This window comes from Phragmites australis, chromosome 6, assembly GCF_958298935.1.
Source record: "Phragmites australis chromosome 6, lpPhrAust1.1, whole genome shotgun sequence".
Taxonomy (NCBI): Eukaryota; Viridiplantae; Streptophyta; class Magnoliopsida; order Poales; family Poaceae; genus Phragmites; species Phragmites australis.
The window spans coordinates 4244948-4268504 of record NC_084926.1 but is presented as its reverse complement, the minus strand read 5'-3'; the positions used below and the strand labels follow the sequence as shown (position 1 = coordinate 4268504).

The following is a 23557-nucleotide window of genomic DNA, read 5'->3' as shown; positions in this document are numbered from 1 at the left end:
CTCAGTTTTGAAAGGCCTTACATAAGGTCAAACACTTATTTCAATGGTGAGCTATTTATAAGATTGACAACGGCTATAAATTTTCATTCTTGAGGGATGTGTGACTAGGAGAGACTCCTCTAAAAATCTAATTTCCTGACTTGTTTAACTTGTGTGCTGATTCAAAAGTTATAGTCTCTGATTGCTAGGGCCACAATGAATAGGAGATTCAATTTAAAAGGAGCCTAACGACAAATGACCAGATTCAATGGGAGGAGTTTTCCATATCAGGTCAGGGGTGGCTACGAAGGTTTACTTCGACTGAGAGGCTCGCTACTGATGTATGTGAGCTCTGAATTGGTGGTCTAACTTTTCTGTATAACGAGCTGCCTTGTATTTGATCGCTGGTGCCTCCAGCTGATGATGAGGCACCCTGTATATTTGATATTGTGGTCCTTAGGGCTCTTGTGCTTTCTAGTTCGCGGGTATCCCTAGCTGTTAACTAGCTATTTTTTTTCAATACTATGTGAACCTATTATTTAGCTTTCAATACAAACCGATGTTATCTCTGTAAAAAAATCTAAATTCGACGCCACTTACTACAAATGGGACGTCACATGCGCTAGCTACATGTCAAAAATATATGGAGCTCACTATGTATGATGGTGCAGCCAAAAAGTTGATTAAAAACATTAAAATAATTAGTCAAGTAACAAATATCTTTTACTAATTGTTCGTGACTCTAATAAAAAATATTTCAGTTAGTTTTTTAATGTAAAAAGTGTGCTTGATTGCATGTCATCGCCCTATTAGCTGAAAATTTTGACTACATTTCAAAAAAAAAAAAGCTGATTATCAACTGGACATTCCCTTTGAAAAAGAGACGTCTGTTTGAAAAATCGTATGTTTGTCAAACACGCAAAAAGGCTGCCTTGTTCTGCCAAAAAGTGATCTCTATGCCACTGACACTGGGCCCACATCGATTATTAAGTCAGCATCGCCCGCAAGAAACGCGCAAAAAAACAAATCCCTCTTTCTTTCTTCTTCCCCACTCCGTCTCTGCTGCTTCTCGAGCACTCTCCAAAACCCTCCTAAAACCCTAGCCCCCCTGCGCCACCGCCTCGGCCATGGACTCCTCGGCGGGATTGGGCGGCGCCGGAGGCGGATGGATGATCGCCTCCAACCCTCGCGTCTGGATCGTCGCGGGCATCGCCATCGCCGGCGTCATCGTCCTCGTGGAGGCCGCGCGGCCCCGCCGCCGGTGGCTACACGGTAAGGCTGGGGTGCCCCCCGACGCCGGAGCCTTCTGCGACCGCTTCGAACTCTCCCCTCCGCCGCAGCCGCCGCCTCCCGCCGCGCGGCACCTGCTCGCGGGCCTGACCTTCGCCGTCAGTGACAGGTGAGCTTTTTTATACTTGCCTGCTCGGCTTCTCTGTTCCGCGCGATCGAGAGTTGGATGCCATGGGTTTTTATGGGGTTTTGTTCGTCGTGTTTTAGCTTCGAGATCGAGGGCTATGTTGCTGGGTTTGGGAACCCGGACTGGAAGAGGACTCACGAAGCGGCGAGGCACACAGCGGTGGCTGTCACAATGCTGCGGAAGCAGGGGGGCACCTGCGTCGGAAGGACAATCATGGACGAACTCGGCTTTGGGTTTGTACTGTTTGTTGGTTCAAATTGTGTTGCTTTGAAATGATAGTTACTGTTGTGACTTGATTTCAGAGAACTCTAGTATGTGAGCTTAATGATGCATATAAATAGAATGATAAAGCACAAAATGGTTAATAATGACACCATCACTATCAAATATCTCTGCAATTCAAAATTTCTAATTTTCGTGCAATAATAACCTCTTCATTGGTTGAAAATGGAAAATATTACAAATTTAGCATTGATTCTTTGATGTGTACTTAAGCATTAAAGCTGCAGTGGTGTGTCCAAAAGTCATACCTTGTGGAGTCATTATTACTCAACAATTGCACCTTTTATGTTTTACATGGTTTTATGTGACCAGATTCTTAAACCTTTACAATTATATGGTTTCTGCACAAACATCAATCGGAAATTAGTACTTTTTTGGTGCAAAAACCCATTTACCGTGCTTATCTTAAACTCATTTGCCATATTCTGGCAGTGTCACTGGAGAAAATTTACACTGTGGAACACCAGTCAACTCGGCATCTCCCTCACTTGTCCCTGGTGGATCATGCAGTGGCTCTGCTGTGGCAGTTTGTGCACAACTTGTTGACTTTGCTCTTGGTATTTTGGAAAGATTGCTACCAGCTTCCTCTACTTATAAATTCTCACTTGTCCTTGTAAACGGAACATTTTCCATTTTATGTTTTTGTTTCTTCATAAAGAGAATGCTGTCTTTATTTGTAATAGTGGTTTTTGTATTGTTTGAAATGCTTACTATACAGGCGTTTCTCGTACACAGTTACGTTTAGTTATTTTCTTTTTTGCAATTTTATTTCTGAGCCTACCTCCAGTACTTTTTCTTTTTTGGGAACGGACATCCACTGCAAATGAAATGTGGTTTAGCCTCTTGTTAGGACGTTATCAAGCCATTTAGACGCAATGGTTAGAAGTGCAATCTCAGTTTTAACCTTGTGAGTTAGGTTTGTGTGTGGTTACAGTAAGAACACTCTGTACTTGTGATGGTATCTTGATCAGTTTGAGTGCATGTCACAGTAATACTACATTTAATTGGGTTACAGAATGAGTTCCTGGATAGTTGATTATTGCCTTTGACTCTGCTGTCAGTTAGACTTTTATGGAATTTTCCATCTTTCTAATGGTATGTCGAGAACTTATCTGCTTGTTTGTCAATTGTCGTAACTTATGTTGGAGAAGTAATTCCATGATGTTACTATTCTAATGTCTTCTGTCTTCTCTTTTCCAATTCATTTTACATATAATACTAGTTCATTTTCTCCGTGGATAAATCCCTAATGCAAGCTGAGCTGAGTTCTTATGTTTTGCTCTTTTCACTTCTGCATATGCTTTTTCTGTTATTCCTGATCTTTTTAAACTCTGTAATTCTTGTAGGCACTGATACAATTGGTGATGTAAGAATTCCAGCATCTTTTTGTGGTCTACTTTGTTTTAGGCCTTCCTATGGTGTTGTGTCTACTCTTGGGACCATAGCAAATTCACAAAGTTTAGATACTATTGGTACTTTCTTGTCTTTATCAATAATTTTGTATTAATTATTATGACAAGAATTTCATATGTTCTATGATACAAGTTAAAAGGGGCCAAATCAATACATATCTTTTCTGGAAAAAGAAGTAATGGGATTTTTTCCTAAAAAATAACAGATGATACTACACTGGAGTCATAATTAATGTGTACCATTATGTTTCAGTAAGGAAAAGAAGAGAATATATAACTCTTAACAATACGACGAACAAAGTTTTCTGAAGCTAAAGGTACTAATGACGAAAAATATCTAACCAAACAAGTAATGTGTTCACAAACAAATAAAGACTTCCAATTGAGCCCCTTCTTTACAGAATATCATAGTATAGACTAGAAAATCAGTCTCCTCACAGAACTGAGGCCTTCAGCCAATGTCATTGTCAAGTGGCAACATACTTAGATTTTTTTCGAAATTCATGTACATTGCTTATTATTTATTATTTCACTGGATTTCTGAACCTTGTTAGGATGGTTTGCACGAGATCCATGTGTTCTTCATCGTGTTGGAGATGTTCTTTTACCAGCTGCTGCAGGTGGACTTAAGCAATCAAAGCAAATTGTTTTTGCCGACGATTGCTTTCAGTTTCTAAAGGTCTATAACCAGAAAATTGTGCATGCCATAAAATATGCTGTCCAGACATTGCCCGGATGTAAGCCATACTGATATTTCTTTTTGTTTAATTCATCGGGAATTAGATTTGTTACTTTACCCAGTCAAATCTGCCAAAATGGATCCCATATCTTGCAGACCAGCCACCTAAGCACATCAATATTGGCCAGTATATTCGTTCGAATGTACCTAGCCTGAAGGAGTTTTGTGAACCTGCTACAAGGTTACAAGAAGGAATGATGGCCTTGAAAACTCTCTCAGCAGTTATGCTCTTATTGCAGAGGTTTGTTTTCAGTAATCCTTTGCTCCAGTATAAAAGAGAATGCAAAATAAACGGTTTTGCTCGGGGGAATGATAAAAACAAGTACACCGAGTAAGGACTAAGGACCTAAAATAACAGGTGTTAAAAATTTCAGTTACAGTACTGACATACTGATATATTCATCTGTTACTGCCAGAGATGATGATTTTTTTAGGAATTAGTCAAAGCTTGTTGTTTCACTGATCATATTGATAAGCTGTTTTGCGGCCTGAGTTGATGAGTAAAAGTCAAACTTTGAATTCTAGGATATGCCAAATTGGCTAGGTCTATGAGTGAGCCATCGTGTTAACTAGTTCTTGTACTTTGTGAACTCTTGGTCTTGGATGTCTGGGTTGCTGATTAAATCTACTGGTTGGGATCCTATCCCTCTTTATGATTGATTTGCAGGATTAACAGCAAAACTTTTGATGCTGCTGGGAGGATTAGTTGCTTCATTTTCTATAGCTAACGCTACATGCCACTTTCCAAGCAGCTAAATTTCTTGTTGTTTTGACGAATGTGCAAATATTGTTCAATTGTTTGATGCAAGGAAAATCAGATTTTTTTGGCGGTCCCATCTGTTATTAGTTTAGAACTGGAATCTTTTTTTTGCTTCATTGCTTCTAGCTCAACATGAACCAACAAGTACTTTGGGACTTACATGCCAATAATTTTTTTAGGTACGAGTTCAAAGCAAACCACAAGGATTGGGTTAACACTGTAAAACCTAAGCTTGGCCTTGATATCTCTACTCGTGTACTGCGAGCTGTGAATTTCACACATGATAACATCAAATCTTTGTACGCCATACGAAATGAATTGCGAGCTGCACTCAAGAATCTTCTAAAGGTAGTCTTCCACTTAACCCTTTTCTTAATCACAGCTTTTTAACTACAAATACTCTGCTGTGTACATTTTATAGGCTCCTTCTCTAGAAAGTTCATGCTGCAGTAACTACTAACTAGTGACTATGAGAGTGAATTGTGTGTTACTTGGTCAACAACAAAGTGTTTTACATGGAGGATTTTAATTTTGTGAAAAAGGAACCGATAATGAATCCTTATATGGATCTTCACATTTACCCTATATTACAGTGAACCAGAAGAAACAATAAAATATTTGCATGTGTTAATATTTTTTATATCAATTCTGTCAAGTGATAAAATTATCGCATGATTCCTTCATCTACGAGTTGCGGTATCACCATGCACTATATTCATGGTAAATTTTGCCGAAAGTTAAAAGTTCAATTGAATGAAGGGTTTGTTCATGATGTCTTTGCTCTTAACTCTTTCTTTCATGCGGAGCCATTTAGGATAGCGGAATTTTAGTTCTGCCAACCACGGCTGGATATCCTCTGAAGAGAAACTCTAAAGAAAGACTGTCATCTGGATTTGAAGATAGAATTTATGCATTTGTTGGCATTGCTGCATTTTCAGGCTGTTGTGAGGTAGTATATCTACATATTTATTTAGTTATTTTATTTTTTCTAGAAAAAATAAAAACAGTGTATGACTCCTCTCACTTTTGCAGGCCACTATTCCCTTGGCAAATCACAGTGATCATCATATATCTCTTTCATTTGTAGCAGCACATGGATCGGACAAGTTCCTTCTTCGTACTATATTGGATACATATTCTCTCATCCAGGAGCAAGTAGCTTTGGCATCCAAGTTGGTAACCACACAAGTAACCAATGGTGATGTTGATGTTGATGCGTCAGAGTTGCTGAAAGAAAAGGTTTATTTTCAGTGAACAATCTGTTTGACCCTTGGTTTCTTTTGCTTAGAGAGAGTAGTATGGGACTGGCAGATGGGTTGCGCGGGTTAAGATTCCATTGGCTTTGATTTCTATGCAAGTCCTAAAAAAAGGCCTTTGACAGGTCAAGTCCTGATGTTATAATTGATCAATACTGTGTTCCAGGTTAATATTAAGTTCAATAATGACTAGTACTATTACTGTGTTCCAGGCTAATTGTGAATTTAACGTTCCATCCTAAATACAAGTCTTGCTACCTTTACTTGAAGACTTCATCACATTCTCTCTCCTTATTTTCTTTCTTCTAGTAATCCTAAAAGAGTATTGATTCTTAATAAATAGGGACCTTAAGAAACTAAAAGGATTAAGGGGGTTATTTTAGGAAAATTCTTTATTCTTATTTCCAAGTCTAGAAGGGCTTACTTGGGAAGATAGACGTATGATAGTGCTAAGCTTTTCTTATATGTGTATCATCAATCTTGTCCGAAGCTGTATTGTAGGGCAATTCGATTTTGGTTCGCAGCATTAAAATACTAGATAAAAACAAACACTTACTGAACCAAGCTAGATTATGCACACCATCTCAGTGAGTGGTTGAGGTATAAGCAGTTACTCTAGTCTTTGAGGTGCCACCAAGCTAAAGCAACCGAGTTGATGTCTTGAGCAATATACTTGTTCATCTTGAACTTAATTGCAGTTGTGCTCCCTTGACAGGGTAATAGTGCTTTCAAAAGAAGACAATGGAGCAAGGCGGTTGAGTTTTATTCTCAGGCCATCAGTTTGAGTGACTCAAATGCAACATATTACTGCAATAGAGCAGCTGCTTATCTGGAACTGGGCCGGTATACTTGCTATCACTCATTTGCTGCTCAATGTTTTTTTTCTTCTTCTGAAATTGGTACTTTAAATCTGCCATATTTAATCTTATGCAGTTTTAAACAAGCTGAAGCGGATTGTGATCGGGCCTTACTGTTGGACACAAAGGTAAGAGTTGTTTTTAATATATGTTTCAAGGTTTACTGTTTCTCTCTTTTGTCTTGTTTTTCTTAGAGGCAATATTCCCTTGCTTCATTTGCAGGAGTATCAACATTTCTATAGTTTTTGTAACCAAAATAAAAGGAATTTGTCTTAAGATTTATGGGATAGTTCTAGATAATTGTGAGATATCATTACCATCTTGTGCTGTTATGTTGACATCAAATCATTTTCTGTGAATTTCTTTTGTTGTTTTCAGAACGTTAAAGCGTATCTGCGGCGAGGTACTGCCAAAGAAGTAACTATGAATCACCAAGAAGCTCTTCAAGGTGCGGCTGTTTTCTGTCATTGTACTACTTAGTTTTTAGCACCATATCAAAAAGCTAAAGCTAACCTTTTATTGTGCCGATTGCCTATAACTGCATCCAGTAGACTTTGGTTGAATATGCATACTGTTCTTTTGGATTTTTGTGTGTCGCATGCACTTATTCCCTTCTTTACACTTGGAGGATGGCTCCTAACCTTTTAAGAAAAGAGTTTAGTGGTTTTATTATGGACGAGTTGTCAAACTACTAGTTTCCCGCATAGCTTGAAGCCATACTATGACACTGTATCATGTATTCAACTATCATAAATATACTTAGAAATAATCTTCTCAAAATAGCTAACCTCATTTGTATCTTTCATAATCTGTTGCATGTACAGATTTCAGGCACGCTTTAGCTTTGGAACCACAGAACAAAGCAGCCCTTGCAGCAGAGAGAAGGCTGCAAAAACTCCTGAAGTAATATGAGGAGCGCCAACATCCACTTGTAAATTTTTGAAAGACGCATCTGGTTGAAGGCAATTTTGATCGGCCATTTGTAAAAAGGGCACGTGCGATTGGCCAGTTAAATTATCCAAAAGCCATCAAACTCCTCCCTTTGTTTTCATTCTTAAATTTATATTTTTCGACGATTTGAGGAGATTTTGGCATCTTCTGAGAGCAGAGGTTCTGTCACATTGAAGTATTGGAGGCCAGGCAGCTATTGTTCCAAAAAAATAAACTAATTTATGCTGTGAAATTTACTTGGGTACTGTCCAATAAGGCAAGCAGCAAGCCTTGTATTATATGCACTGTACTGCTTCGACCTGAAAGTCGATCACACTTTTTGAGTGCATGGTATCTGTGTCTGGGTGTTTACCCTTGCCCTGTTTCCTCATCGTTTCACCATTGCTTGCAAATCATGGACTATGCTGAAGTACCAATCGTTTTTTTATTGATTGCAAGCTCGTAACACTTGCTTCTCTACCGTTCATGCGATGCATATGTTTGATTTTTTTTCTTCTCTTTGAATTCGTGCGGTACATATGTTTGATCTTTGACTTGTCTTTTAGGGGGTTAAATGTGTGAAAGTTATGTTTCAAATTTGTAAATCTGTAAATCTAAACAATGGCAGTTTCTACCGTTCCATCCACGACATGAATTCAGCCAGAAATATCTATCCAGCAAAACCAATTCTCCACCACATGAACCCGATCGCAGTCCGTAAAACGTGATCACAGAAAACACGGTGCACCACAAAATCTACGATCACATCCGGTTCGTGCAAAAATCCACAAGGCGTGTAACACGTACTCACAGGCACATAAGCAAGAAAGTCAATTTCACTAAGTATAGACACACGGTTATATTATTGGTTCATCTTTTTTATGAGATTATCTATCTGTCAATTCTCTCATATATTTCATAATTTTTTTTATCTACACATGATATCTATCCATATTTCAATTCTTTTATATATTTTATAATTTTTTTATGTATCTTTTCAATACGAAAGGGACTAGAGAAATTTTCACTTACACCCACGAACTAGCGTTTTCCCCTCGAAACAGCGCGGTGACCGATTTCCCTTCGGCAAAGGAACACAACACATAACGCCCGCTCGACGCCGACGCTACTGGGCCGACGGATGCGTAGCCCACAAGACCACGTCGCCGACACAGACCGCCAGTTTGTCGCCTCCTCCTCTTCCCCCGCACGCGTTTCTTGCGCCCCAGCACCACTTGAAGCCTTGCACAGCTGCACTTCTCTTCCCTTCCTCCGCAGACTAGCTCTCCGCTCTTGCAAGAATGGATGCACAGCAGCGCATGCACCAGCTCCGGACGTCGATGGACCCGCTGGCGCCCCTAGCGTCAAGCTTCTTCTCGGTCTTCTCGCCGTCGTCGCCGCAGCAACAGGGTTCCACGTTCCTGCTCCTGCCGCTCCCCGTGGCGACGGCGCGCGCGCTGACCGTGCTTCGCCGTCTCCTGCTGCTCGCGACGCAGGCCTTCATCTCCATCTTCTTCATGTTCCTCTCAGCGCTCGCGCCCGCGCCTCCGCCGCCGCCTCCCGCGCTCGCTCCCACGCTGCCGCGCGCGGAGCCCGGGTCCCTCGAGGGGGCAACCTGCGTGGGGCGCGCGCTCGCGCACGTGCTGTCCGTGGCGTCAAGGCTCCCCGTGGCGTCCCGCAAGTACGAGCTCGTGCGGGGCCTCGCGGAGCGACTGCTCGACGACAACGTGCGCGCGGGTGGCGCGCGGGTCGGCGCCGTGAACCGCGCCGCGCTCGCTGGTGCGTTCGCGCGCACGCTGCGGCAGCTGGAGGCTGCGGCAGGAGGGGAATGGCCCGGGATGGAGCTGGCCGTGCGCGCGGTGCGGACGGGGATGCGGTGGGTGAGGCCGACCGCCGCGGCTTCCTCGCTGGACGAGGGGTTCGGCGGCCCCGCGGTCGAGAAGCTTGCCGCCGAGCTGCTCTGGCTCGGGCAGAAAATGGCCGAGTGCGGTGCGGCATGCGAGGCCGTGGTGCAGTTCGGCGCCGCCGCGAGGCTCGGAAGCCGCGCGCTCGTTGCCAAGCCGACGCTCCAGGTCTCGCTGCTTCGGCTAGCCGGTACGTGAAAACTCTTCATTTTCTGCGGTTTTTAGACGCCAGGGCCGCGAAATTTGCTCGAATCGGGACCTTGTGAAGAGTGCGTAGGGCGTAGCGTATGATGCGATCATGTTCGTGAATTCGTGATGGTTGTTTCAAAAGCGCCAGTGCCGAAGTGGTTGCATGGTTCAAGAGCGTCTCAGCTCTTCATCTATTTACTTAATGATTTTTTTCATCTACCTCTCTAACACAAATATCAACACAATTGAATGATCCTAATAAACCCTGATAAGCTATATGTACACAAGAGCTAGCGTAATTTTTTTTTTTTGTGGCAGTGGGCACACGTCTATGGGTGGGAGATAACGATATGCCCGTGAGTGGCGGGCAGGTGCCGAAGAAGAGATGATGCCTGGTGTGAACTAAATAGACTAGATTGTGCATGTTGCCATGATACGTACTATCCATCAACTAGCACGATTTAGCTACAGTTGGTTGCAGAACTACTCAAGAAGACAAGAGCCACATTAGACAATGGCCCGCTGCATGGTTATCAGCATCCATCTCGTAATTACAGAAGCAGAATTAGACAATTAGTCACGTACTCACGTGCCCATTTACTCCATTCATGTGCAGTGTTCCTGTTCAAGCACGCCAACTCGAGAGAGTTTGAGCAAAGCGCCGGCGGGAAGGAGGGCAAGGGCGCCGTCGCCGAGCAGCGGATGGCGATGCTGCGGTCGTGGCTACCGCTGCTCTGCCGCGGCAGCAACGGCACGGACGCGCCGGTGCTGAGCGGCAGGGAGCGGACTGAGATGGTGGCCGTGATGGAGGAGCTGATCGACAAGCTCAGCTGGGAGCAGCAGGAGGAGGTCCTGTCGCTCTGGCTGCACCACTTCGCCGCGTGCCCCGACACCGACTGGCCCAACCTGGAGAGCTGCTACGCGCGATGGTACACCGAGTCGCGCAGGCTGCTCGCGTAGCGCGTGAACAGATTGGAAATCATGAAGCACTCCATAGAGCTGCTTGTGTATGTATGCAGTATAGAAAAATGGAGTTCATGTTGACATTTGACAACCACATAATAGACTTGTGTAATCTGAATTTTCTTTGCTCCTGAGTTGCTAATTTTCCTGGATTACCCGCAAGACCATGAAAGCAGAAAATGGCCATACTCCTAACTCTGGTACCCCCAACCTACAATGCAGAACAGAGGTCATACACACACTTTTCAGTTTCCAGAACACAAGGTATTGCGCAATGCACCAGGCAGTTTATTCCTCCAAAGAATTGGGCTGTAAGTCTGTAACAACATTGAAAAATAAGGGACGAAATGGTGAACGTGCTTATTCTAAGGAGGATGTTACAATGAGTAATAAAGCCGTTTACAACAGATTCTTGGTGTTCATATCCTGATCACTCTACTGTACTGTACATATATCCCTGCGGACAAAAAGAGGTTACACTTCATCTTATCTCACTCGAGTTTGTCCTTCCAATAGCGCTTGGTTCTCCAATCGACACAGATGCTAATGATTTGGAGGCCCAAGCAGTGGCGTTCATTGCGCCCTCCTGCAAATTCCCTCGCTTTGAAGGGTATAGCCTATGGAACTTCTGTCTTGCTTGCTCAAGGTAGGTGAGGAAATATTCATGCACACCCATCAAGTTTGCAAACAGAGTATGCCTCCTCCATGTCCATCTGGCAAAGGAATCTACCTTTGGAAAAAGAAGATACACCAACCTCAAAATTACAAATGCAGTCGCCAGTGCAAGATAAGTATCCTGCTGAAGTATTTTCTCTGGCGAACGTGCCCACCAGAACGGACAATTTTCCTGTTCAGCATCCTTTTTATGCTCAATATCATCTAAGGAATGCACCATGACCTCCCCTGTAATTGACTTCACCAAAGCATTGATACCTTCATCACATAAATTTACCATTTGTAATTGACTTACAAAAACAAAAGATCCATGGAAGACATCTTAAGCATAAGTACCAAAAACAGAGCCAAATATTTGAAAGAAAAGATGCCACAAGCAAGCTGGAAAAAAGCAAGCCCATAATCGTACATAGTTCAGTTGCTCAATGTGCAACGCAGCAAGGATGAACTCTGACAAGCACGCAAGTGCAACTATCCCAATAAAAAGAAGACAAGAGTCAATAAGGAACAATCATCACACCTGAGACATCAGTGTAGAAAACAGCTAATGATTTAACAGTCCGTGGTCCATGATATCGCACTCTCATCGTCGAATTCAAGAGAAACAGTGTAGGAAAACCATGAATCCCGTATCTTGATATTATACTGCAGTTCAAACAACAAATAATCATTTCAGCAACATGAATGTACACTAAGAAACATTTTTTTAACTCTAGATGCGGACACACCTTGGCCTAATTGCAGATTCCTCGAATGCAAAATGACGAATAGTTGGGAATAAGGAAGCCAACGTCTCAAAATTTGGTTTGCATTCTTGTGAAAACGGACACCATGATGCATAGAAAAGTACAGCAATATAGTCATCCTTGTTCTTGTGGAGAAGATTAACTGCCCTTGCCAATGTGGCCTCATCTCCCTAGAATGTTAAAGATTAACAGTCAGATTCAAATTCTACAACTACAACGATGGAAGGTGAAACTATACAGGATTAGCTTTTTGTTAGCTTTAGCATAAGCAATAGCTTAATGCATATGCAGCTTGAAGGCTGCTAGAAGTCTAAACCATTGAACAGAAGCAACTATTTACATAACCAGAGAACAACCACCAAAATAATAGTTAATAGACCTATAGGGAAAAATACACTAATTTCACAATCCCAACTTTTCACGCTATCCAATTCGCATCATGAATCATTCGCTAGTTTCCAATCCATCACATGACATGATTATATGGGACCTATGAACATGGTATTCGTATGAAAAAATTCGCATACATAATTTTTTTGGTTATTTTACCACAACGTTGCAAATATCTTACCTCGATGACGCCGACCGGGTCGCCGAGGAGGCGATCCAGCGTCGAGCAAGTCTCGGGAGGCCTGAGGATGAAATCCACGGCGGTAGGCACCTGACAGGCATCGGGAGACACCAAGGCGGCGGAGGAGGGCTCGACGGCGGCGAGGAGGAAGGGGAGCAGCAGCGCCGTCCACCACGGCTGTCGCGGCGCCATGGGGCTGCTGCGGGGGCGAGTAGGGCTCGCTCAGCCGCAGATCTGTGCGCCTCGAGCGCGGCGGCGGCCGCGGCGCATACGCTGGGGTGGGCTCACCGCCGGGGGGGCGCTGCCGCGGCGGACACGGCGACTCGGGCGGCGGTGGGTGCAGGGGTGGGTTCGGTGTGTGTGGCTTGCGTTGTTGGGGTCGCTTTATCGGGTTCGGGTGCCACTTGACCGTCGGATCGGGATCGGAGGGGGCAGGATCGCTCGCGAGCCAGTCTGGACCTCGGGGCGCGCGGTCGACTTCGAGCATGACGTGCGGCGGTGCGGGACCGGAATGCGTTGATGGGCTGCGTGGGCCCCGTCTGCAGTTGGGGACCGGGATGACTGTACATGATTGCTACGCAGCGGGTTTATTACATGTGGGCCCGTTCGAAAGCCGGGTGTATGCCCACGTGGCATTAGATGCGTGGGGTCGTCCCTGTCAGAGTGTCAGTTGCGGGCGTGGGCACGCGGCTTTGGAGCTTGAGCTCCGGAGGCGTCTGCAGTGTAGCCTGCAGAAGGGTGCCCTGGAGAATCCGATACGCTCTTTGGGGGTCACGGATCATTGGGCACTGGAGAATCTGTGCAGCTTGCTGCTCGTTTTGTGGCAATTCTGTGGAGAAATTTTGGATGTGTTTGGTTATTTGAAGAGATTTTATAGAGTTGGATGTATAAAAGTTGAAAGAATTCGGTTAAGTCAAGTCATATGGGTTGGAAAAATATTACTATTTGGTGTTTTGTATCTGATCAGATAGTTTGAGTTGATTTTTTTAATTGATTAGATTTAAAACTGTATGAGTGGATATAAAAGTTGAGATTGTAATTAGTCACTCAGATAAAAAAAATTTATGATACTGATAAGTGAATCTGCATGTATGAGCGGATACAACTTATACAAGAATTGAGATTGTAATTAGTCACAGATAAAAAATATTTTATGATACTGATAAGTGAAACCGTATGTATAAGTGAATGCAAAGGCTGCATCCACTCAGACAGGAGGTATATTTGTATCCACTAATACAAATAAAAATAATAGATACAAATAATTAAATACGTTTCTGTATCCACTAAACAAGACTGCAAGACTAGATGAAATTCGGAACACCAAAACCACCCTTTGCATCTGGTATCTATGTCAAAAGAGGTAAAGAACGGCACTTGATTCGAGAATGATTGTTGCTATAGTGCTTTTGCTGGAGTGCCCGGATGGATAATCCATGCCACAGCATCAGCTGGTTGATATTTGGACCAATCAGACTGAATTATGGTACAAGATTAGAGAAAAAATAGTTGATGGAATCGAACTGAGCCACGGGAAGAGGAAAGAATGAACCAATCAGTTTTGGGGCTCAGATGACCTGTCACATAAGATTATGCCAATCCCAGCTGGCGAATAATGGAATTGCGATTCGTAATCAAGCGTGCGTTGCAAAGATAACGCTAGAAAGCAAAGTCTTTCTCAAAATCACCACTTTCAACCATAGCTAACAGAAGCAAAATTTGGATTAGAAGTCGATGTGCTGCTATAACTTTGAAGATCTCATGCAGTGTGCTCTGATCTGCTTTTACTGTTTTTGAGTGGATTTATGCTGAGCATTACAGAGTTCACATATTACAAGCAGGCAAAAAAAAAAACGGATGGAACCATAGAGGAATGATATGTCAATTTCTTCGGATTAAGGCGGCACATCACTATCACAAAGCCATCGCCCATTTGGTTGTGGCAGATATTGTAGCAACTACAACCAACATGAACTGGACGCTCCACCCTGCACAGAAGCATGGCAGACAGAAACCACAGAGCAACACCAACTCACCTCAATAGCTTCACCCATTTTTCTCAATAGCTCCGGGGCTAACCGCTATCAAATGCAAAACTGGCCTAAAGCTGTAGTGAATTAGCAGAAAGAATAATTCTTGACACATCCTTCTGATAAGTAGCCAGGTAGACTTATTGAATCATGAAGATACCACACTTGTTCTGGACGATGTACAAAATTCAGAAATACAGAAATAGAGGTGGAAACCTATAACAGAATAGGTACAGTTTGCTTTTGCTTATCATTCATCTCCAAATAATTATATTGATTTCATTGGGCTGTAATCTGGGATGACAAGTATATAGACCGACCAATTTACATACAAGATACAAAAACAAATGGGTACAGTTACAAAAAGAAAAATGTAATGAGGGAAAAATTAATTATACCTATATGGCACATTGGCCGCGATTATGTACACCGCAGCATCATCCCTTTATTGAATATGGTTTTTTGCTACTCAAATAACTTTGATGGCTTCATCTCTATATCCTGGCAATTAAACCTTGGCCTGGAAAGCTTAGCCACCAAGCCTGTTTTCTGCAGCATGCACTTGCCCGATCAGTCCAATGGCACCTTGTGGTTCCATGACGATGCATGACAAGTTACCTGACCCTCTGGTGTTCCGGTACTCAGTTGTGTTCAGAATTTAATCATAACAGTATGTGGGGGGGGGGGGGATAAGTTCATATCTTGTGTCAATGTATACTGTGCTCCTTATTTTCTGAGAAAGGGCTTCTGACAGACCAGTAGCTTTTCATCACTAGCTATGTCAAGATCTAAAATACGAGCATCCCACCTTAGTTGAGTAACGACAGATCTTGTGGCTTCAATAAGAGGGGCAGTGTCACGGATTATGACCCAGCCCTGCATCAGCATCAAACAAGTAGAAAAATTTTAGACAACACATGTACATGAGTAATCTTATGACTGATGCAAGTAGTGCTTCACATATGTGTGGAAGTATGCAAATGCTTCTGATCGTTCTGCTGCATGTCTTCATCATGGGTAACGACAGTTGTTCATTATAGCTATACAGTAAATAAAGTATAGCAAAGGTTATTTATTTTTCATTGCAAAACCAGATATCAACATCTTCAGTGGTAGAGTTTGCGTTACCAATAGATCATGACCAGAATGATTGCCTTGCCAAAGTATATGGCCAACCAAGGGCAAAGTTTTCAAGAAACTAAACCAAGTTAATATTTCTCATGTGAATGTTCCATATAACACAGTTAAGAAACAACACTAATTAAAGTAGCAACATATGAATCATTCTGTCATTTAGAACCACAAACACCCAAACAGGACAATGTTATTGTTTATGCTCCACATGCATCCAAGAACCTTTAGACGTGAGTTATAGACATGATTCGTGACTGAATGATCCATTTCCATATCGGTATAATTAGCAAAATTGGCTTACCTCTGGTCGTAGGATGCGATCAACTTCCAAGAATATGTCAAGAGTAGAACATCTATGCTTGTGGCTCTTCTCAAGTGATAGCAAGCCATCAGCATGCACCATATCATATGTCCGTGGGTAAGTTGGAAATGCTTCACACCTAAACAAATGTTTGGCCACGCATGAATTAATTGAAGGTTGATCCGAAGATCAACATGCCAAAAACTCTCCATAAATTTGATGTTTTGCATATGCATCAATCTCTGTGTAATCTAACAGAACTACGCAAAATTGAGGATGATATGGTTCCAGCAACAATTTTTCCATATGAATTTTGTTTTTATTGACATTTGTGAGTTATGACTGTATGCATGTACATATGAGGTGCAATATGGGAAATTTTATCAAGAAAGGAATTCAAGATTTAGCATTAGCGGAGTATACAACTGAAACAGAAAGAAAAAACTCCAGACAGAAAAAAAGATCATGGATTGTTACTTACCAGTCATGTTGAACCCCAATAAACCCACGGTCAAATATTAGCGGTAGATAGTTCAGGGCATTCGTCGGAACAACATTCATCACCCATACAGACTTTCCAGCCTTCAGTAAAGCAGCATTAAATCCACCAAAGTGAGCATTCATATCTAAAACATTCCTTAGCATGTTAAATGGTGGCTGTGGGTCCTCATCACCAGGTCTCTTTGGATGATCTGAAAATATAAGCGGAGACAGCAAAGACCAGTAGTTCCGCACCATGGAGTCCCAATTTGCAGTATCCTCGGCAAAGGCTTCTGAATTCACGCCTGATGATTTAGAAGGTTCTTAATGCAAGGCAGAGAAACATTTGAACATTGAATCGCTCACATCTTTTCAACTTTATTTATTTGTTTGCTTGTTTTGTCCAATAGCATTATGTAGCCAAATACTTACCATGTATGTCAAGTTCTGTTGAGTTTTGTCTAGCCTGAGATGGCCAAGTTGTGCGATGTTCAATGGGAATCCAACGCCGACTTCTTGTTCCTGCTATGCAGGGGTTTAGTGGTTGGTAGTATGGTGATTCTGGATCATGGCTTTTACCACAAAGTTCAGGCCCAGATTTTCTGTAAGACAAGAGTGTAAGTTAATCGCTGGTCAGCACATAAATCAATTATAAAGTATGTAGGTATTGACATGCGGTACAATACCTAGAACTGTAACAGTCCCTTTTATTTGTCTTTTTCCACACAATTGTCTCATCTTGTTGTGACAGCATCTCCCAACAAAGGCCCTCAGCGAAGTCACGAACGGTTGTCCATTTCTTTTGGTTTTCTTTGTCACGCAAGGCTCTATGTGTATTCAAATTCGATGTCCAGACAAAGTATCCATCAGGCCTCAAAAGCCTGTCCACTTCAACCAAGAAAATGCCATCTACAAAATTACAGAGTAAAGCGGTATTTAGTAAGAGATACTACTTTAAATCATCATCCAAAAGTACCAAATTACCATAAAAATCCACCTCAACATAAATTCTACATACGCAAATTGGCAGTGACAAAGATTACAAGTCAAATGAAGTAACCCACAACTGTATGTCCTTGAACATGTAGTCCTCAGCTAGACATTTATACAAATCTTTACATGTGCAGATTATATAACATATGATATTGCTGCATAGCATTTCAGTCAATGAGAGTTAAGACACATGAAAAGAGATGATTAACACATACCATTTTTGTCCCATTCGATGTTACATTTCGCACAATGCACCATATCAAAGGAAAGATAGGGATATGGAAGCTGCTTCGATGCAAACGAGCCGATCATTGCGGGAATGCCTCTCTCTAGTGTAATTTGCACTTGGCTGCCTGATGCCTCATAGTTAGCAATGCACATGGTCAACAGATCTCTCTCAAAAAGATGTGCTCCAAATGTACCAAATCCACATTCTATGTCAAGGGCTGTCCTAACCTGAAAACGGCATGGCAAGAAACACCATCAGAAAGGAATGTAATTAGAGTTTCTGTAAACCTAACAATTATCCAAGCCTTAGAGTAGCAGATTAGAGCATAAGTGATACTACAAGATGTCTCCAACTGTGTTTTACATAATGGATCATAGTGGAGATCCTACGGTCCTACCAACAAACTTTTGCAGCATAGAAAGGAAACCACATATACACTTTCTAGCACATTGGGTATGTATAGCTTCCAAAGGTCAAATTAAGTGGAAATAGACCAGGACTTTCCACCCAGCTCACTCGCCATGCAAAATTTCTAAAGCAACGTCAAGTGGAAAGACCACCACAGACAAGTGTTTCGGAATAATAAATCACGACATAGAAAATTCGTCTTAAACGGATAAATTAGACAGGGCAACAACTTAACCAATGAAATACTGTTATTAAAAAAACTGAGCAATCATTATGTGCTTAAACAAATGCTCAACGGAAATACCCCCCCCCCCCATGCAACCACTAAAAAATGCAGGTAAACAAGATGGAAAATCCTGGCAGAAGCCAGCAATATTCGTAGGATGTTGACAAAGAGCACTAGCAAGAGTGTCTCTCTTTTAAGATTTAGATTTTGTACCAAAGAGTGACACCTCATTGACAGAAATGGCATTGGTTCAGTTCTATACTTTCACTTCTGCTAGTTCCGGATATGCATTCACTAGATACGAAAGTCAAATAAATTAACAGCGTAGGTTAAAACTTAAAAGAAATGGCAACAGCTCACCCCAGCCTCATTGAAATTGAACTCATTCCGCAGCCCAATCATCTCGGCAATCTGATGGGCATAATCCTCCACACCGTCGGCCATATGCGCATCCGACGGGAAGGAGATCTGGTCCTCCTCCACCATCATCCTGTTCACAACAAGGAACCACCAAATTCACAACCAGTAGACCAAACGACCACCTCGAAATTTACCAGAGGAACAGATCTTTGTTCACACACCTCTTGAACAGGCTCCCTGACGAGAACTCCTGCCCGCTAATCCGCACGTTGTCCTTCCAAATGAACCCCCTGCCGCTGGGCCACCGCACGGGGATCCGGTAGCTCCGCGGCGGCGCGACGAGGCAAGCGACCCTGCCGTCGCGCGTGCACTGGCGCTCGTAGCTAATCACGACGCCACCCCCCAGATCCGACACGTCGACGGCGTCCGTCACATTGTAGTAGCATGGCACGTAGTTCTCGTACTCAGACGGGCACACCTCCGCCTCCTTGGCGCGGGCACCGCCGCCCGCGAGCTCGCCGATGTCGAGCAGGTCCGTGACCAGCTGCTCCTGCAACCGCCGGTACCCTCGGTGCGCCGCGGCCGCGGCCGCGCGCGCCGCCGCCCCGCGGCCCGCGTAGAGCGACCCCGCCCACGCGACGGACCCCACGAGCGCCGCCGCCGCGAGCACCAGGACCCCGATCTTAACCGCCGCTGCTGTGAGGTGCCGCTTCCGCGCGCCGCCCCGTCCGCACGCGCCAATGCCGTTCTCGCTGGGCTCCTTGGGGTCGTAGTGCGCCTCGTCCACCGCCGCCGGCTTGCCGCCGATCCCCGACGCCCCCCTGTACAGCGGCCGCGACATGCTTGCTGCTTGCGGATCTCACGAGCCGCACCAGAGCCGCATGGAGCGCGACACGAGGACCGCCACTGGGCCGCAGCGAGCAATTCCGCAATGGCCTGCGCTGCGCTGCGCTGCTCCGCCCCTCCACCGAGCGCTACTGCCTCCTCACCATCACACGAGTAATGCAGCGCGAGAGTGAAGAGAGAGCAGCAACACCAAACCAACTAGCAATCGAGCGAGTCCTTGGCCGTTTCGCTCCGGATCTCTTACCGCCCACGCGTCACGGAACGGAACGGAGGGCGAGAGAGATGGACGGGACGGGACGCGAGAGAGATGGACGGGACGGGACGCGAGTTGCTCCGCGGCAACACTAACACTAGCTACTCGCTCAACCCTCGTATAAATAAATAGAGGCGGGGATTAGGGGGCTGGGTTGTTTGGATGACAGGTGGCCAGATCCCGTAGGTCCCACTGTCGGTGGAAGAGAGGGGATGCGGGGGTGGTGCAGCTGAACTGGTAAATCAATGCCCGTGGGGCCCGCGGGTTTTTGGAGGTGTACCGATTTAGTTTGACGCGTGTTGGGTTCGGCCGGTCTCGTGATGCTACAGAATGTCGCATGCTCGCGTTGTTTTTCTGATCGTGCTGGCAGCGTGCTGCTTAATTTTAAAATCTGCAGTGTGGAGATTATAAAACTGATTGGTCGATTATTTAGTGGATAATTACGCTGGACATTGGTGGATCCCCAACCACTGTCGTCGCCATCAGGGGTGAAGCCAGAGGAAAATTGATGGTGCTGCACACATATATAATTCTAAAGTAATGTTCTTAATTTTAATTGTTTTATATTATCAAAATAAACTACTTAGCGTACAGAAATTTTCTAGTTTGGTGACCGTGCACCACCACGTCCGAAGGCACTGGTCGCAGCATATCATGTGTAATCCTGGGGAGTTCAAGTGAAAAATATGTTGAGCATGACAGCATGCGTGTTATTACTATGAGATTGACCACTGTTGTACTGCAAGAATACATCAAAAGAGCAATTGCATATAGTAGGAAAGTGAATAGTGAAAAACTGCTACATTATGGCTCAAACAATTCATCTTTGACCAATATTTTGGGATATGAAATGTAATCTATGGACGGTCACAAGTAAACTAACGGGCTAGAATTTAATTATAGAACTATATAATCTTGCTAACTTTAAAGTTGAAAAGGTAGTCTGACAACTTGATCTTAAATTCGGTATAAATACATTCACGATCCAGTCAGGCCACTACGATTGTGCGCCGGTACCGATTTTATCCATGTACCTTTGTGAGATGCAGCTACATTGTTGGATCGTGCCGGCGAAAAACCGTGAGCCGCGAGCACAGGACGCGAAAGCGCGTGGCTGGCTGGCTGGCTGGCTCCCCGTGCGCCGATGCCGCTTTCGGCGAGAATAGTATTGAGAAACTGTTGCTGCTATCTTTAAAAAAATAATTGTAAAGGAAAACATAAAAGACTGTCTATTATTTATTTATTTGTATTTATATTGAAGAGTTTTATATTGGATATATAGTGTAAAAAACTCTAAGAAATATAATCGAATCTTTCATTAGATCTAGACGGTTCATATTCGATTGTGAAACTCTAGGTTTCCTAATATTTTCTTTTTGACACTTCTCGTAAAATACATATGTATTATCAAAACCCCTTAAAACCCAGTAAGAAAAATTGAAAAAAAAAATACATAGCTCACGATATGGTCACACGAATTGTCTTATTAACAAACTTAATATGAGAAATTTCAGGAAAACTCATCTAAAAAAAAAGAATACAATTCATCCAAAATGCTTCATATAACCTTTATGATTAATTTTGGGTACTTAATATTCTTGACTAAGATTTAATTTCACATATTAGTATTATGTGAAAAATCTCCTCTTGAAATGTACAACCCTCTAAGCCTCATCATTTCAATACCACGAACAAATCTTTCAAAACTAGATACATGGATAAACTTAGTGAATAAATCTACAAGATTTTTTACATGACTTGGTATGTATTACCTCTATTTCATTCACCTTATGCAATTCATGAGCATATAAAAACTTAGGTTGATATACTTCGTTAAGTAGCTTTCCGTATATCTAGATTGTACTTGTACAACACTATCTTTATGAATAATGATGGGGTGTTAATAGTGTTTAAACCGCACGACTGTTGTATATGATTGATCATTCTTTTAATCTATGCACATCTTTGTGCGGCTTCGTATAAAGTTATTATTTTCGAGTGGTTCATCGAAATAGATACAAGTCTTTGCTTTGACGATTTTTAAGATATTGTAATTCCACCATATAGAAAAACATAGTTAGTCTATGATTTCGCTATGCGAGTCTGATATATACATAGCATCTGCGTATCCAAACAGACTCAGGTCCTAATTCTTTCTGTAGAATAGACCCAAATCTTTGTTACTTTGCAAGTAACGCAGAACATCATTCACGCCCTTCCGATGTCTTCTAGTGGGCTCTAAGCTGTATTGGGAATTCCGGTCTTAATACTTCCTCCCTCTTTTCTCTAGGTCTATAGGGATCTTGCTCAGCTTTCAATGATCTTCCGATCATGGGGGTTTTAGCGGAAAATGATATTTTAAAAATCAAACCTCTCTAACACCTTCTAAGTGTAGTTTGACTGATGTACTAAAATTCTATCCGTCACATACTCTAGCCGCGGACCTAAGCAAAACTTGATTTTACCCAAACCTTTCATTTCAAATTCATACTTGAAGTACATACTTGCTTCTTCTATTTCTTCTTCTGGACCGATAATATTCAGATCACCTTCATTTGAAAAAATCCATTCTGGGATCTGACTGTTTTAACCTATATAGCGACCTTTTCAATTATATGCTATAAATATGTCTATTTCTTCTATCTTGATTCAGCAATGATATTCATTCAGGTACCTTCATATAAATGTCTGAATCAAGGCTCCTATGCGGTTACAACATCCATCCATTTCATTTTCAACTCTAATTTGAGTGTCATTGAGATCAAATATCTTAAGGTAATGCCACCCATCATCGGGAAATAGACCTTCATAATCAACGACTGGTCATTGAGTGAAACCTTGTACCACTAGTCGTGCTTTATACCTCACAATTTTATTCTTTTTATTCCTCTTACGAACAAAAACCCACTTGTATCCTACTAGTTTGATGTAGGGAGGTATGCAAATACTGGCCCAAAAACCTCTCTTTTATTCAAGGATAACAGTTCAGTTGTTATTGCCTTCTATCAGTCTTCCCAATCTAACCACATTCTATATTCAGTGAGCAATGTAGACTCAGGGTCATGATTTATAACTATAACAATTCTATTTGCGAAGTATATATCGACTATTGTGGTTGCTATGTTCTATAATTCCCCTGAATTCACATAATTCATTGTTATTTCATCACATGTTGCACTTTTTAGGTACTTCTTCATCTTGCTCATCATAATTTCTTTAAGGTACTTCTTCATTATTTCTTATTGTTGGAGCAAGACCCTTTAGTTTACCAGCGTCAATTTCTATTTCAGCGTGCGTATTTTCGTTGGTTTCTTCCTACGCGGGAAGATTCAAATCCAGCATGCCTACTTTATGAGGTTTCATACCATCAGCAAGTCTTAATTGGCTCCCTTTCTTTTTCCTTTAGGGTATTTCTGTGATCGGCTATGGTAAATTGGTAAGATCTCAATTTCTATTTTTGTCAGGCGTCTCCGACTATTTGAAACTTGAGGAACTAGATTTCTTATCTTTTATTTATTTTTCAGAGCTCCTAAGATAAGGTGAGGTGTGCCTTCTTTTCGTGCTTCTACCCTCTCTGATGCATTGCATGTAGGCACATGCGATTTAGTTACGCTCTT

General features: G+C 42.7%; 4 protein-coding genes across 4 annotated transcripts; 2 read left to right on the top strand and 2 right to left on the bottom strand.

The window, feature by feature from the left end:
- The first annotated feature begins 1009 nt into the window (after positions 1-1009).
- Positions 1010-8023, top strand: LOC133921198 (outer envelope protein 64, mitochondrial-like). The gene is made up of 13 exons (XM_062365985.1): positions 1010-1378; positions 1477-1629; positions 2111-2235; positions 3025-3150; positions 3645-3827; positions 3926-4070; positions 4769-4937; positions 5404-5538; positions 5622-5828; positions 6561-6688; positions 6779-6830; positions 7081-7150; positions 7527-8023. Exons 1-13 carry the CDS (start codon positions 1107-1109, stop codon positions 7607-7609), a joined length of 1848 nt encoding a protein of 615 aa, XP_062221969.1. The 5' UTR covers positions 1010-1106; the 3' UTR covers positions 7610-8023.
- A 746-nt stretch (positions 8024-8769) lies between these two features.
- Positions 8770-10814, top strand: LOC133921199 (uncharacterized). The gene is made up of 2 exons (XM_062365986.1): positions 8770-9726; positions 10342-10814. Exons 1-2 carry the CDS (start codon positions 8934-8936, stop codon positions 10683-10685), a joined length of 1137 nt encoding a protein of 378 aa, XP_062221970.1. The 5' UTR covers positions 8770-8933; the 3' UTR covers positions 10686-10814.
- A 210-nt stretch (positions 10815-11024) lies between these two features.
- Positions 11025-13071, bottom strand: LOC133921200 (5'-adenylylsulfate reductase-like 3). Its single transcript, XM_062365987.1, has 4 exons — positions 12681-13071; positions 12092-12279; positions 11884-12008; positions 11025-11621 (listed from the first exon to the last, which is right to left on the bottom strand). Exons 1-4 carry the CDS (start codon positions 12870-12872, stop codon positions 11170-11172), a joined length of 957 nt encoding a protein of 318 aa, XP_062221971.1. The 5' UTR covers positions 12873-13071; the 3' UTR covers positions 11025-11169.
- Positions 13072-14963: 1892 nt separating this feature from the next.
- On the bottom strand, positions 14964-20034 carry LOC133921197 (probable pectin methyltransferase QUA2). Its single transcript, XM_062365984.1, has 8 exons — positions 19063-20034; positions 18842-18971; positions 17834-18074; positions 17312-17534; positions 17058-17227; positions 16627-16930; positions 16146-16284; positions 14964-15586 (listed from the first exon to the last, which is right to left on the bottom strand). The coding sequence occupies exons 1-8, from the start codon at positions 19680-19682 to the stop codon at positions 15437-15439; spliced, it is 1977 nt and encodes a 658-aa protein (XP_062221968.1). The 5' UTR covers positions 19683-20034; the 3' UTR covers positions 14964-15436.
- Positions 20035-23557: the final 3523 nt, after the last annotated feature.